This window comes from Centropristis striata, chromosome 2 (genome assembly GCF_030273125.1).
Source record: "Centropristis striata isolate RG_2023a ecotype Rhode Island chromosome 2, C.striata_1.0, whole genome shotgun sequence".
Lineage (NCBI taxonomy): Eukaryota > Metazoa > Chordata > Actinopteri > Perciformes > Serranidae > Centropristis > Centropristis striata.
In genome coordinates, this window is record NC_081518.1 from 3,576,098 (window position 1) to 3,591,411 (window position 15,314).

Consider the following 15,314-nt stretch of genomic DNA (forward strand, 5'->3'; position numbering starts at 1 on the left):
TCCAGAATTCTTCCTGAACGTTGTTCAGGTCTGATCAGCAGCTATCATCGGTTCTTGCTGCCAAAGGAGGTTCAACCAGTTATTAAATCAAGGGTTCACTTATTTTTTCCACCATCACTTTGAATGTTTAATGGATGTGTTCAATAAAAACTTGTTTGTGTGGTATTAGGTTAAGCACATTGTGTTTCATCGCTGCTTGCAGCTTTAATTTATCTTGTTTTAAGAGTTAATTTCTTTTTTTTAAGCGTTCAACATGCTTATTTCTAGATTTAATAAGATTTAATAATTTAAGAAATCTTGTCAAGTGAAATTATCTGTCCATGCAGCAAGATCATTTCCCTCAGATTTACTGTTTTAATCTTGTTTTTAGACACACCTTTTTTTTTGTAGTATAGGTCTATTTAAGTCTGCAGGTCTGTCCAGAACACGAGAATCAAGATTCTGTAACTATGTTGCATATTTTTAGCCTCACGTTTTCTCGAAGCACTTCTTAGTGTAGTTTGAATTTCAGAAAGTTTGTTCCCATGCTTTTCCTGCTTGCAAATGCACTCAAGCACAGGTCCAACTTGCCTGAGTCACTCAGTAAGATGTACATTAACACTGTATAAGTGTTCTTGTGTGTATTATTATGTGTAATGTTATGCACAAAACCTATGCACTGCAAAAAATGTGTGTCTAAAAACAAGATAAAAACACTAAATCTGAGGGAAATTATCTTGCTGCATGGACAGATAATTTCACTTGACAAGATTTATTAAATTAAGATTGTTAAATCTAGAAATAAGCATGTTGAACGCTTAAAATAAGAAATTAACTCTTAAAACAAGATGAATTAAAGCTGCAAGCAGCGATGAACTGGCCCGAGCAGAGTGACCTGAAAATCATTTGTTTCTTACCAGGATAAAAAAACTTTATCTTGTTTTAAGAGGTAATTTATTATTTTAAGTGTTCAACATGCTTATTTCTAGATTTAATAATCTTAATTTAAGAAATCTTGTCAAGTTAAATTATCTGTCCATGCAGCAAGATCATTTCCCTCAGATTTAGTGTTTTTATCTGGTTTTTAGACACACCTTTTTTGCAGTGTGGAGTTTGCTGGCGGCATTTAACATTTCATCACTCCTGACCGTCTCCTGGACACTTGCTTTGCAGCATGTGTATTACAGATGCTTTATATAATGCATAATTCATTCATTTATGTGTTTCCTTCAGTTGCAGTGCAGTTGAACTCAGGACCACCACACACACCAAAAATGTTTGACAATCAAAAATATATTTGGGATTGTTAGCAGGTTCCAGTTTTTTAATTTCATGAAGGGACGAGCCTCTTTGTTAAGGTTTGAATCACAGATTGTGCCACAACAAAAGCACTTGCACTCAGTAGTTTACATCAGTTATTTTACTGTTATATATTACAAATAATCAAAATATTTACATGTAGAAAATAATCTATCATTTTCAGATTTATTCCAACATTTTCCCCACAACTGTACAGCTTGAATCGCTTAATAAACCTACAAACCTGAGACACTAAAATAAAATAATTACAGCAGGGACAGGTTCAGAAAGCTTTGCTACACAGTAGCAATTAAGAACAAAGTACAAAAACAGATTGGACCCATTACATCTTTTTAAGTCAACGAAAATCTGACTGTACTGTATTTACCACAAAATATACTAAATATACTACCTTGTCAAATCTGCAAAATATCCGCCAGCTATGGCTGATCCTGTAGGCAAAATAAAATGTTTAACATTTACGATGTGATGTCGGCTCTTCTGAGGACATCGTGGCGCTCAGATTGATCGTGTTCAACCGTGCACCGCTCTTCTGTGGGACTCCTGCCGCCTCGTCCTTCTGCACACGTGCACACAAAAGAAGCAACTCCATCTATTCACAACAGTGTTCCCGTTAGCAGTCGATCATAAGGAGCTGCTAAACAGCACGTTTGTGATAAACCATTTCTGTCCGGTGCATTTCTGCAGAGCCAGTTGGTAGCCGAACTCATTGTCGCTGCTCGCTACAAGCTCTAGGCATCTCTTTGATTTCCTGTTCTGAATGGATCCTCCCTGAAAAAGATAAAAGCAGGATGGTGAAAAATTGTGCCGAGCTCCAGAAGAAACAATGTGTGCACAATATAACTTGCTTCCTTTAAACCCACACTGCTGTGAATGGATGCGGCCCTGAGCTCTGGGCGCTTTGGCTGAATCACACTAGCGTCCTCGTTGGGAACACCAGATAGCATCAACATGGTTTCAAGGCAAAAACAACATTGCAATTGCCAGTGTAGTCATTAATGATCTTCCCAGCAAGGGCCAAGATTTTGAGGGGAAAAAGGTAAAAATAAAACAGACAAAAACATGTGGTATTGAAGTGGAAGAGGAATTTAACCTTTTGGAGTCTTTTTGGAGAGGCTATTTTGTCAGTTTTTGAATACTTTTCATTCTGCCACTTAAAAAGTGTTAACTGTGCTATAGTGCATGTTGGTATCACTTTTTTCAGCATCTCACCTATTTGATCTGATGAATATTTTTTCAGTTAAGGAAAAAAAAAAGGGTTTACTTACAGGATACAGAAAAAACAACATAAAACTGGAGTTAATGCTATATTTTATATATTTGACCTTATCATGTGCTTTACTTGGCCTATCATCATTAAACAAAAACTGTCAGAGTTTTGGGCTATTTTCAGTTTTTGAATTCTTTTCATTGTGCCACTTTAAAAGTGTTTACTGTGCTATAGTGCATGTTGGTATCACTTTTTTCAGCATCTCACCTATTTGATCTGATGAATATTTTTTCATTTTGACTTACTGGAACAACATTTTGAACCCAGGATACAGAAAAAAACAACAACATAAAACTGGAGGTAAAAAAAAGTTTTTACTTAACTTACAAAACATAATCATGCTCAGTAAGAATATTAAATGTTGCAAATGTGAATATATATATATATATATATATATATATATATAGAGGATCTAGTTCAATATTTTATATATTTGACCTTATCATGCACTTTACTTGGCTTATCATCATCATCATATATATATATATATATATATATATATATATATATATATATATATATATATATATATATATATACATATACATACTCCAAAGGTTTAACAAGAGGATTGAACGACACGAAAACCTGCGTTTTGAAGCATTATTGTTTAAATCACTCATACTCAAAATGATTAGACCACCCTTGTTTTCTTCATTTTATTGTTCATTTTAATGCCTGGTACAATTAAAGGTTCATTTGTCTGGACAAATAAAATGATAACAACAAACATAGCTCATAGGAGTTTAATTTCAGAGCTGGTATCTAGACATTTTCTATGGTTTTCTTGATAATGATTTTGGTTATCATCAAGAAAACCATGAAAAATGGCTGAACATCAGCTCTGAAATTAAACTCTTACACTGCAAAAAACATTCACTTTCCAAGTATTTTCTTCTCATATCTATCAATAGTATCTTAATTATATTGTTTTGAGTATAATTTACCTACTGACCATAGCTTCATGTGCTTATTTAATTATTAGAATTATTATTATGTGCTTATGTAATTATCTTATTGTTGAAAGACTTCTTTTTAGGATTGACATTGTGAGCTTTTTTTATGCTTTTCATCTATTCAACTGTTGAATATGGTGAGTTTTTACTTAAAATATTGGTTCCAATTGAGAGTTTTAGTTGCATGTAGTTATTTTACTAATAATATACTATTTCAAAATCATTTTCAACCACCAAAACATGCTCGTTTCAAGTATTGCTGGCTTATTTTAATAACTGTTATTATAGTCGGGCTTTTCAAGCCACAATTGCTCAAGATAAGTAGATTTGGGCTTATTATTTCAAGACATACTTATTTAAAGAATTCTTACAACTAAAAATGTACTTACTGCACTGCACTCTTATTTATTGGCAGGTTAGAAATATGCCTGGAGGACGGGAGGAACCTTTAGTGCATATAGAAAGTATGCTCCAACAAATTTACAAACTTAAATATGACAGCTGTTGAACTGAGTGAGCACATCAGCTCGGCAAAAAATATTCCAGCGTGTCCTGATGAAACGAAGCAGAATTTTTCTTATTACAGCGTCAGGGCAGACCAAGGGCAGCGCCTGAAGAGGAGGAGGCCTTCAGCAGAGAGCTCTTTCCATTATATGAGAGGAGCGTAGAAGGATATGGTGGGGAGAAAGACCTAAAGATTGGACAGTTTGTACAGACTGAACCAAATCATTCTTTCTATATTTTCACAAGGGTCTGGGCAGACTGTGAGGTCCAAAAGACATTTGCTTTTTATAGATAACAGATTGGTAATAACTGCTGAAAGTGGGCAGTTGTGGACCACTATGTAGAAGTGTCCCGAGCCAGCACATAAAAGCAGTGAATGGGCAATCAAAGCCCACTTTTAGACTTAAAGGTGCAGCGTGCAATTCAGGATGAAGTACGTTTATTTTTCTTCGTCTTGCAGGTAAAACTACAATGAAACTCATTTTTTGCACCCTTAACTCTATGGAGGCTTTATGGGCTATTTAGTCCATGTTTGAATCCTTTCCATCCTGCCTGTATAAACCACTTTAAAACTGTTTAAATGCCATGTTGGTGTATTTTTTTCACCTATATGAGCTGATAATAATTGATTTTTTTATTCTGACTTACTGGATCAACATTTGGAACCAAAAAGAAACAAAGAAAAACCAACATAAATGTGATCTTGTGATTGTGTGTGATCCTGTCATCAACTCTGGTTTTTATTCTAGTGGGACTCGGTTTTATTTGTGTCTTGTGTGTTTAGCGGAACAATTTTGGTAATTTTGTGTGTTTTTTAGTTATTTTGTGTCTTTTTTAGTCATTTTGTGTCTTTTGTTGTGTCTTTTTTTAGTTATTTTGTGTCTTCTTTTGGTCATTTTGTGTGTTTTTTAGTTATTCTGTGTCTTTGTAAGTCATTTTGTGTCTTTTGTTGTGTCTTTTTTTAGTTATTTTGTGTCTTCTTTTGGTCATTTTGTGTGTTTTTTAGTTATTCTGTGTCTTTGTAAGTCATTTTGTGTCTTTTTTAGTCATTTTGTGTCTTTGTAATTCATTTTGTGTCTTTTTTTGGTCATTTTGTGTCTTTTTTGGTCATTTTGTGTCTTTTGTTGTGTCTTTTTTAGTTATTTTGTGTCTTCTTTTGGTCATTTTGTGTCGTTTTTTAGTCATTTTGTGTCTTCTTTTAGTCATTTTGTGTCTTTTGTTGTGTCTTTCTTTAGTTATTTTGTGTCTTCTTTTGGTCTTTTTGTGTGGTTTTTAGTTACTTTGTGTCTTTGTAAGTCATTTTGTGTCTTTTTGGTCATTTTGTGTCTTTTTGTGTCTTTTTTGGTCATTTTGTGTCTTTTGTTGTGTCTTTTTTAGTTATTTTGTGTCTATTTTTAGTCATTTTATGTCTTTTTTAGTCATTTTGTGTCTTTTTTACTCCTTTAGTCCAACATAAAATGTGATTTTGAATCTTTTTTTTTAACTTTCAAAACACTATCATGCTCAATACATTTTTTTAAATGTTGCAAATGTGAACAAAGGTGTCAAATCTAACATATAAGAGGGTTCCATCCAGTTCTATCATTTTATACTTAATATATTTGAGCTTGTCTCCAGTTTTACTTGGTATATCATCATCAAACTGAAACTGGCCTCATGGAGTTTACAGCCAGAACTTTAGAGGTCAATTTACAGTAGGGCTCCACGCTGCTTTGTTTTCTAGTCTGGATGGAGTCAACAAGTCTGGATTATTTGGAGCTTTTGGAGACTCCAGAGGAAGTTTCCAGCTGAGTGATGAGATTATTATGATCCTATACCTTGTGACCTGGATGCCAAACAATTTGATATAACCAATAATGATATAAAACTTGTTAAAAATGACTTTACTGCTCCCACTAAAAAGCATCATTCGTTTTGAATCGACAGCTGGAACTGTGTCCATAAAAATGTTCCTTGTAATTCTGAACAGAGATATAAAAGGCCGCTGCACCTGGTTTTCTGCCCGGCAACAGTAACCAACAGACTCTATTGTCATTTTCTTTTCTTTTTTCAGCTAATCTTCTCCAGTTTTGTCCTCCAGCTCTGGACATGCTCCTCCAGACTTGGTCTTCAGCTCTGGAAAGCTGTAATTGCCCGACTACAATAGAGTATTCAACAAAGTGAATGTGATATGATGTGATGATCTTTTAATGACCCACAACCACTCAGCAGCTCTATCTGCTGAGGAAGGCCACTAATTCAGTTGAAAACCTTTTGCAACAACAAAAACTTTATTTTTCATTAAGCTGCTGCTTCCAGGGTCAACAAGGAACCTTCAAACTAAACATTTTTTTATTTCTATCCATTATGTTTCCAGTGTGGAGCAGAGGTTAACACCCGTACTAAGAGACACTGTAGCGCACTTAAAAATAAATACTTTTTGACATAAAAAGAAGCTCCACAGCCAAGTTTTCCAAGGCTGGATGCGATCCCGGCAGTGTGAGAGAGCCTGAGTCTGCCAAGGAAGAAGTGCACTTTAAAACCAACTGCTGAAGCCTGATTCAGAAATGGACTCATACTCCGAGTTGATGTGCCTCGGTTCTGGGTGCTGCTGGGCTTGGACCCCAGCTCGCCTGATCAGTAATAACTGTTCATCTGAATGAAAAATATTAGCTTTTAATGGTTAAAAATATGCTTCAAATGGCTCACCACCTTTGTTTTCTTCACTTTATTGTTAATTTTAATGCCTGGTACAACTAAAGGTTCATTTGTTTGTACAAATATAATGATAACAACAAAAATAGTTCATAAGAGTTTAATTTAAGAGCTGATATCTAGACATTTTCCATGGTTTTATTCATAATGTTTCCATGACTGTAGATGTAAAAAAGATTTTTAAAAAAGACACAAAATTACCAAAAAAAGTCACTAAATTACCAAAAATACATGTAAAAATGACTAAAAAGGTCACAAAATTACCAAAAAAAAGACACAAAATGAGCAAAAACAGATGTAAAAATCACTAAAAAAGACAAAAAATGACCAAAAATACAGTCATGGAAATAATTATTAGACCATTGTTTTCTTCAATTTCTTGTTAATTTTAATGTCTGGTACAACTAAAGGTACATTTTTTGGACAAATATAATGATAACAACAAAAATAGCTCATAAGAATTTAATTTAAGAGCTGATATCTAGACATTTAACATGGTTTTATTGATAATGATTTTGGTTATTATCAAGAAAACCATGGAAAATGTCTAGATATCAGCTTTAGTTTTACCAGGCATTAAAATGAATAAGAAATTGAAGAAAAATAGTGGTCTAATATTTTTTTTCATCTTTATATACAGACTGTGGCTGCAATATAAGGTTATTTATTTAGAGCAGAGCAAGAATGAGGTTTACCAAGTTATCTGGGTAATTAAAACTAGCCTCATAATTCAAATGACTTGTTATTATTCTTCACTCAGTCAGGTCAAGAAGCACATCGGTTCTCTCCACTTCATTTTTTAAGTAAAGAGGCTTCAGCAGCAGTTAACATTTGATACTTTTGGAAGTTGACTTGACAACCTGCAGCTGTGAGACCAAACCAGAGAGAGGTTAGACTTGAACTTAGCTTTATGATCAATAAGTTATAACCAAAAACAATCCAAGGTGCACTGCAGAAGTCTTCAATAAATGGGCTTAGAGACAAAGCTTTAAACTCATAGTTTTCTCCTTCTTTCTTACATTCCCTAAAGAAGACTGTGAGTTGAAACATGTAGGCGTTAAGCCCTTTTATTAATGGCTTTTTAATTTTTTGCAAAGCTGTACACCTTTGCATTTTTAATAATGACTCACTGATAAAAAGGAAAAAGGTAAGTACAAGTCTAACCTCTCCTTTTGTTGGTCTCATGGTATGTCCTTGAATATAAAATATGTTTTTATACATGCATTATTGAAGCTGCACTCATCAGTCAATCTGCTGGTATTTACTCTCTCCATACAGCTGCATTTCACTCCACAGATACAGTACAAATCTAGTTTTCTGGCTCTTGCAGATACGACTTCCACATTCCTAATCCTGCCTACACTGCAAAAAAAAAGATAAACAATAGCTAGGCAACAGATTGCATGCAATATTATTTATTAAATCTAACTACGTTACAAGGTGAGTTAATAACAACTTAACAGGAAGTGCCTGTCAATTAAAAACGGACTAATTCTATTGTGTTGGATTGATTGGTATGAAATATAAATGCGTCCTTGATTTTGAGGCAGTTGTTTAAGTAACTTTAACATAAAATGTTTGAGATAGACAAAATGACCAAAAATACAGTCATGGAAAAAATTATAAGACCATTGTTTTCTTCAATGTCTTGTTAATTTTAATGTCTGGTACAACTAAAGGTACATTTGTTTGGACAAATATAATGATAACAACAAAAATAGCTAATAAGAGTTTAATTTAAGAGCTGATATCATGACATTATTTCCATGGTTTAATTCATAATGATTTTGGTTATTATCAAGAATGACTAAAAAATGACTAAAAAAGTCACAAAATTACCAAAAATACATGTGAAAATGACTAAAAAAGTCACAAAATTACCAAAAATACATGTAAAAATGACTAAAAAGGTCGCAAAATTACCAAAAATGAAACAAAATTACTAAAAATAGATGTAAAATGACTAAAAAAAGACACAAAATGACAAAAAATACAGTCCTGGAAAAAATTATTAGACCATTGTTTTCTTAAATGTCTTGTTCATTTTAATGCCTGATACAACTAAAGGTACATTTGTTTGGACAAATATAATGATAACAACAAAAATAGCTGATAAGAGTTTAATTTAAGAGTTGATATCTAGACATTTAACATGGTTTTATTTATAATGATTTTGGTTAATATCAAGAATGTTGTTAATTGCTGTTAAGTTATTATTAACTCAACTTGTAACGTAGTTAGATTTAATTAATAATAATGCGTGCAATCTGTTGCCTCAATTTCATTGAGTAGCTATTGTTTATCGTTTTTTACAGCGTACAAAGCTCCGATTGGTGATTGTTTCTCGGAGGAAGGAAGGAAACATCAGTCCATTAGCACAACACCAAACCTGCTTGAATCTCTCCACAAATCAAAGATGTGGGTGGTGATTCAGAAGCCTGGAACAAGGCCAGAACTAAATCCCAGAATCCCTTCAAATCTGGAACAGTAACTGATAAAAGGAGCTGCTGGGTTCTTTCTCTCAGCCAAGTTCCCTATATAACGTCTTCATGCTGCTTCTTCAATCAGCCTGCAGGAGTTGGCTAATGAATGCATATGTGAGCCTATACTGTAGCATGTAGGAAGGTTGTTATTTGATTTAGGGTGCTAGGGTTTTCTAGGGATTTCATTAAATTCCACTAGGCTATATACGGAACAAGTTGTATTTGTTAAAGCAGAATAAAACAAGGCAACACCCACACATACCCACAAAAGAACAAACCATACAATCCCACCCACTGAACATGTGCTCGCTTCTCCAATCAGCACCTTTATGGCAAATCTGTACATGCAAGCACATATTTCATTTTCTTTCCCAAATCGAGTCTTATCAAGATCTCTTCTGGGCGGATAATGAGAGGTTTTTTTTTTACAGTGGAGGAAGGAAGTGAAGTGCACATTTCACTGGAAAGAGAATATTTTCAGCACAGCAGGTTTTGTGCAATATTTGAATAAGAAAAAGTGCCCCTGATCCCAAAAGTTGCTACGGCTGCATCAAGGCAGTCTATTTCTGTTATGTTCTGTTTGAGCTTGACACGTTGCACATGTGCAGTCAAAACTGTGTCAATAATTAATGCCACATTTCAGAGACTTGATACTTCTCAGCCGTGCTGAAGTGTCCCCCATCCTGCTTACTAAATTATACAAAGTTGACTAAAATAACCACTTATAGTTTGGTGTGAGGATGTGTGCTCTATGAGCTCAGGCATATAAAACCTTTAAACCATGGGTCTCAAACTCGCGGCCCGCGGGCCAATTGCGGCCCTCGTGACGATATTTTGTGGCCCCCACCTTGATATGAAAGTTTAATGTGAGTTTTATATGAATGGCACTTCACCGTGTTGTGTGTGGAAGGTCCCTTTAATTACTTTTTTTTGTAATTTTGTGTCTTTTTTTAAATAATTTTGTGTATTTTTTGGCAATTTTGTGTCTTTTTAAAATAATTTTGTGTCTTTTTAGTAATTTTGTGTCATTTTTGGTAATTTTGTGGGTCATTTTGTGTCTTTCTTTAAATAATGCTGTCTTTTTTGGTAATTCTGTGTCTTTTTTTGGCAATTTTGTGCATTTTTTAAGTAATTTTGTGTCTTTTTTGGGTAATTTTGTGTCTTTTTTTGGTAATTTTGTGTCTTTTGTGGTCATTTTGTGTCTTTTTTAAATAATTGTGTGTCTTTTTTTGTAGTTCTGTGTCTTTGTTGGTTATTTTGTGTATTTTTTTAAGCAATTTAGTGTTTTTTCAGTCATTTTGTATCTTTTTTTGTAATTTTGTGTCTTTTTTGGTCATTTTGTGTCTTTTTTTGGTCATTTTGTGTCTTTGTTTTAGTAATTTTGTGTCTTTTATGGTCAGTTTGTGTCTTTTTTAAAATAATTGTGTGTTTTTTTTGGTAGTTCTGTGTCTTTTTGTGTATTTTGTGTATTTTTTTAAGCAATTTAGTGTTTTTTCAGTCATTTTGTATCTTTTTTAGTAATTTAGTGTCTTTTATGGTCATTTTGTGTCTTTTTTAAGTAATTTAGTTTTTTTTCTTTCATTTTGTGTCTTTTTTAGTAATTTAGTGTCTTTTTTCGATCATTTTGATACTACCTCCAGCGGCCCCCAGGTAATTTCAGTTTGCTCTACACACTTTGCATCCATCACTGTAAAACTAAACAGGTTTCACCTGTAGCGGCTCGCCAGCCGTCACACAGTCAAACGAATATTGTACTCGTTATAACAAGCGTCTCATATGAAGCACAATTGGGACTTTTTCCAGATTTGGCTGAATGAGGAACAAAATCTATAATTAACACTGTGCTGACAGCATGGCAGACAACAATATGAGGTCTTTTGAGCCCAAATCAAAGCATGCAGTAAATCCAATTCACCCGCTGTCACGGGGCATTTCATGAGGTGGCTGCTTGTTCTGTTAAAACACAGTTTGCAAGCACAGCTAATGAAGAAAGACAATCATTAAGTTTCAGTGACTCCTCACGTCTAAATGAGTTACAGAAGTGAGCGAACTGTAAATTAAACCACTTGCATGATTAAAAGCTACCTCCACAGTTGGTTTTCGCTGTCACATTATCTTAACTGAGGCTCAATTTAATAGGAGCTGCAGGAAATAGACTTTAAATGAAGAAATTTGTTTTTCTGTGTGTTTGAATGAGTTTTTGATTAGCTGCCTGAAATAAGATCTGTGGTTAACACAAGTTAAATAGATTCTAATTATTTGTTCCTCATGTCAGTAAATACACAAGCTTTTACGTGTCTTATAATAGGAGTTTAAATGAGGATAGAGAGGCTGATGGGACATTAAATGTCAATGTCTGAAAACATGCAACAGTGGTGTCCTTCCTTTTATAAAGTTAGCTTCTGACAATTGCATTTAACATTTAAAACAATCAGAAAAACGGTGTCCATTTCTAAAAGATTCTTGCTGAACAAAAGTGTCAGGATATCATGCTTTTGTTTGTCTGAGATATTATTTTTTGCAATAATTCCAAATCAAATGGAAAGCAGAGATGCCAAGTAATTAACCCTCGGGGCTCTGAGCCTATTTGCCCTTTATATACCACATAATATTTACTATACTCATGTTTGGTATTTAGTATATTTTCTCAGCACAACTTCAACATGATCTGACAATTTTTTTTTCACTTTAACCCACTTTATTAACATATTGAGCCCAAAAATACACAAAAATCATGAATGTGAAATAAAAATGTTCTATTTTTGACAATAAAAAAAACCACAAATATGCTCAATGAACTGTTTAAGACCTGAAAAATGTAATCAAAGGTTACAAATATGAACATATAAAGGTAAAATTAAAATATGATAAAACTATACATAAAAATTACCATAAAAACATGTTTATTTATGAGAAAAGTGTTGATGATTAGATCCCTTTTTTCCCATTTTTACAGAATGCCACCCCTGCCTCCTCTCATCCTACTTTTACACTTAAATAAATATTTTTGTACCATCAAATTAAAATGATCATATCTTTGGTTTTACATGACCGGGGAACGTCAAACAAAAAACTGGAGAAAGTTTCAAGTCTGTTTTTGGAGTGAAGTCGACAGCATCGATCCAGGTGACCTAGTTTTTTTTGTTACGGCGCTTTAAAAGAAGCCACGTTATCATAAACCCCAGAGGATTAAGTACAAATACTTTGTTACCTTACTAAAGTAGAAATTTTGGGTATCAACACTGTAATAAATGATTCTGTAGTCATTTCATTTTACTTAATATATTCATAAAATGTATTAAATATAATGCGTCCTTGATTTTGAGGCAATTGTTTAAGTAATTTTAATATAAAAATGTTTGAGATGGAATCTAATTAATTTGATCATAATAAATATAATCTTTATGTGTATGTAATTCTAAATCAAAGACAATTTTGAATGAATCCAACACAATAGAATTAAAGTCCATTTTTAATTGACAGGCACTTCCTGTTAAGTTATTAACTCAACTTGTAACGTAGTTAGATTTAATTAATAATATTGCGTGCAATCTGTTGCCTCAATTTTATTGAGTAGCTATTATTTATCTTTTTTTACAGTGTATACTTTACTGTAGTAATTCTTTTTTGGCTTACTTTTTACTTCTACTTGTTATTGGACTAAAAGTGAAGCCACCCCTGCAGACTGCCATTTCAAGCTGCGATATTTACACCTCTGTGACGTTTCACCTGCAATCTGAACGCGCCAGAGGAGTAACAGGAGGACCAGGTGACCCCGGCCACCTTCTGAGGTAGTAAAAGAGGCGTTTGAGACCGTTTGAGGTGGGATCAATGTGAACCGGCAGACGGAAAAAGCTTTACATACATACATTTGTGCAACCACCACCCAGGTAATAAGAAAGGAAGTGGAGCGTATCATTAGAAACACGCCTCTGACTCGAGTCTGACAGTAATCGAATCATGTTCAGCAAAATGCAGAACAGCTTTGCTTGAGTTTGTAGAATCTCGACAGCGAGAAACAGCACGACAGGCAGTTCATAGCTGCCATTATTGTTTTGAATACAATGCAGAATTTGAATCTCTGCTCCCGTCTCTTACTGTTCACATACAGCACATAGAAAAAATTAAACATGGAAAAAATTATTATACCACTTTTTTTCTTCAATTTCTTGTTCATTTTAATGTCTGGTACAACTAAAGGTTCATTTGTTTGGACAAATATAATGATAACAACAAAAATATCTCATAAGAGTTTAATTTAAGAGCTGATATCTAGACATTTAACATGTTTTTTTGATAATATCCAAAATCATTATCAAGAAAACCATGGAAAATGTCTAGATGTCAGCTATCTTTGTTGTTATCATTACTAGTGCAGTACCCGTAGGAAGTATAAGTAGATAAAACACTTACTTTTCATAAGGTACCACACCATCCAGCACATAGACATGGGCTATTTGTTGGGTGCCAGATTCAATAAGGTCACAATAAATGTTTCCTTTATTTCCTTTGTCTGATCCATCTCAGCCCCAATAAGTTTATTAAGTCATAAAACCAGATAGATGAAATAGATTTCATATCAACCAAAAAGGTTTACGGATGAAAAAAGTTGACAAAAAAAAGACAAAAAAAAGACAAAAACGAAGGACATTTTCACTATAATTTTAGTTAGTTTGTAACCACAAAATACAGTTTCAGTTGGTTATCGTATTTAAAAAAAATCTTGTTTTTATTTTTATTTCAGTTAACGAAAATGTTTTTTCAATTCTAGTTTTCCCGATAATGTAATAACCCCGATAATGTAATAAAAATCTGCACTTGAGTCCATTGAAAATGTAATAAAACCTGATAATGTAATAACTTCCCGATAATGTAATAAAGTTCATTTCCCAATAATGTAATACACTTTTTTACCAATAATGTAATAAAGGATAACACCAAGCACCTTTAGATTTCAAGAAGCTGTTGAATGCATTCGTGTGTCGTCATGGATACCTCGTTTGTGAAAAACGGATGAACGGGTCAAAAGTGAATAAACATTCAACTTTGACCTGTTGGTGGCGCTAGAGCTCTTGAGCTAGAGTTGATACACAGTATCACCACTTGAACCCAAGTAATGGTGGTCTGCTGTTAAGTTATTACAATATTAGGGAATTATTACATTATCAGGACTTGCGAAATGAAGGCTAACCTGATAATGTAATAACCTCCCATTAATGTTATACTTTATTACATTATTGGTAAAAAAAAAAAAAGTGTATTACATGATTGGGAAATGCACCTTATTACATTATCGGGGTTATTACATTATCAGGAATTTATTACATTATCAGGTTCTACAGGGTGGTCTGCTGTTAAATTATCACAATATTGGGGAATTATTACATTATCAGGACTTGCGAAATGAAGGCTAACCAGATAATGTAATAACCTCCCATTAATGTTATACTTTATTACATTATTGGTAAAAAAGTGTATTACATTATTGGGAAATGCACTTTATTACATTATCGGGAAATTATTACATTATCAGGTTTTATTACATTTTCAATGGACTCAAGTGCAGATTTTTATTAAACATTATCGGGGTTATTACATTATCGGGAAATTATTACATTATCAGGTTCTACACCCTTGTGTTTTCTGACCATGTGTGTGTTCTTGTGTCTTTACCTGAGTGAAGAGCCAGTGGAGCTTCATGCGTTTGGATGTGGCATAGCTGCACTCGATGAGCCGCGGCCTGCTGTTCACATCCACCAGGCACTTGTTGTCGTCGTCGTCCACGGTGGGACTGAGGAGCCCGATGTGGAGCTGCTGAGTACTGGTGTAGTACACATTCTGCAGGAAACACCACACCCCCCCATGAATAAGCTGCACAGAGCCTGTAGCTTCAGACTGCTGGCGTTGACATTTAGATAATGGTCCCTCCAGAGCAGCATATGAGCATACAGGTAATAAACTATGCTGCAAATGAGGCTTGCTCTCGGGTTGTCGCAGGGTATGAAAGAGACATTTACATACACTAAATATGAATATTTATACAGCTATCCTGACTGCATGGAGGACAAGGAAAGACAAGCGTAGAAAAGAAGCTCATTATTTATTCAG

At 33.9% G+C, this 15,314-nt stretch overlaps 1 protein-coding gene across 2 annotated transcripts in view; it reads right to left on the reverse strand.

The window, feature by feature from the left end:
• Positions 1-1,252: 1,252 nt before the first annotated feature.
• The window catches only part of galnt18b (UDP-N-acetyl-alpha-D-galactosamine:polypeptide N-acetylgalactosaminyltransferase 18b), a 161,138-nt gene continuing 147,076 nt past the window's right edge, over positions 1,253-15,314 (reverse strand). For both annotated transcript variants that reach the window (XM_059347891.1, XM_059347889.1), the window contains exons 10-11: positions 14,880-15,044; positions 1,253-2,070 (exon numbers count right to left, since the gene is read on the reverse strand). In XM_059347891.1, the coding sequence (XP_059203874.1) occupies positions 1,924-2,070; positions 14,880-15,044 (312 nt within the window). In that variant the 3' untranslated portion in view covers positions 1,253-1,923. The remainder of the gene's footprint in view (positions 2,071-14,879; positions 15,045-15,314) is intronic.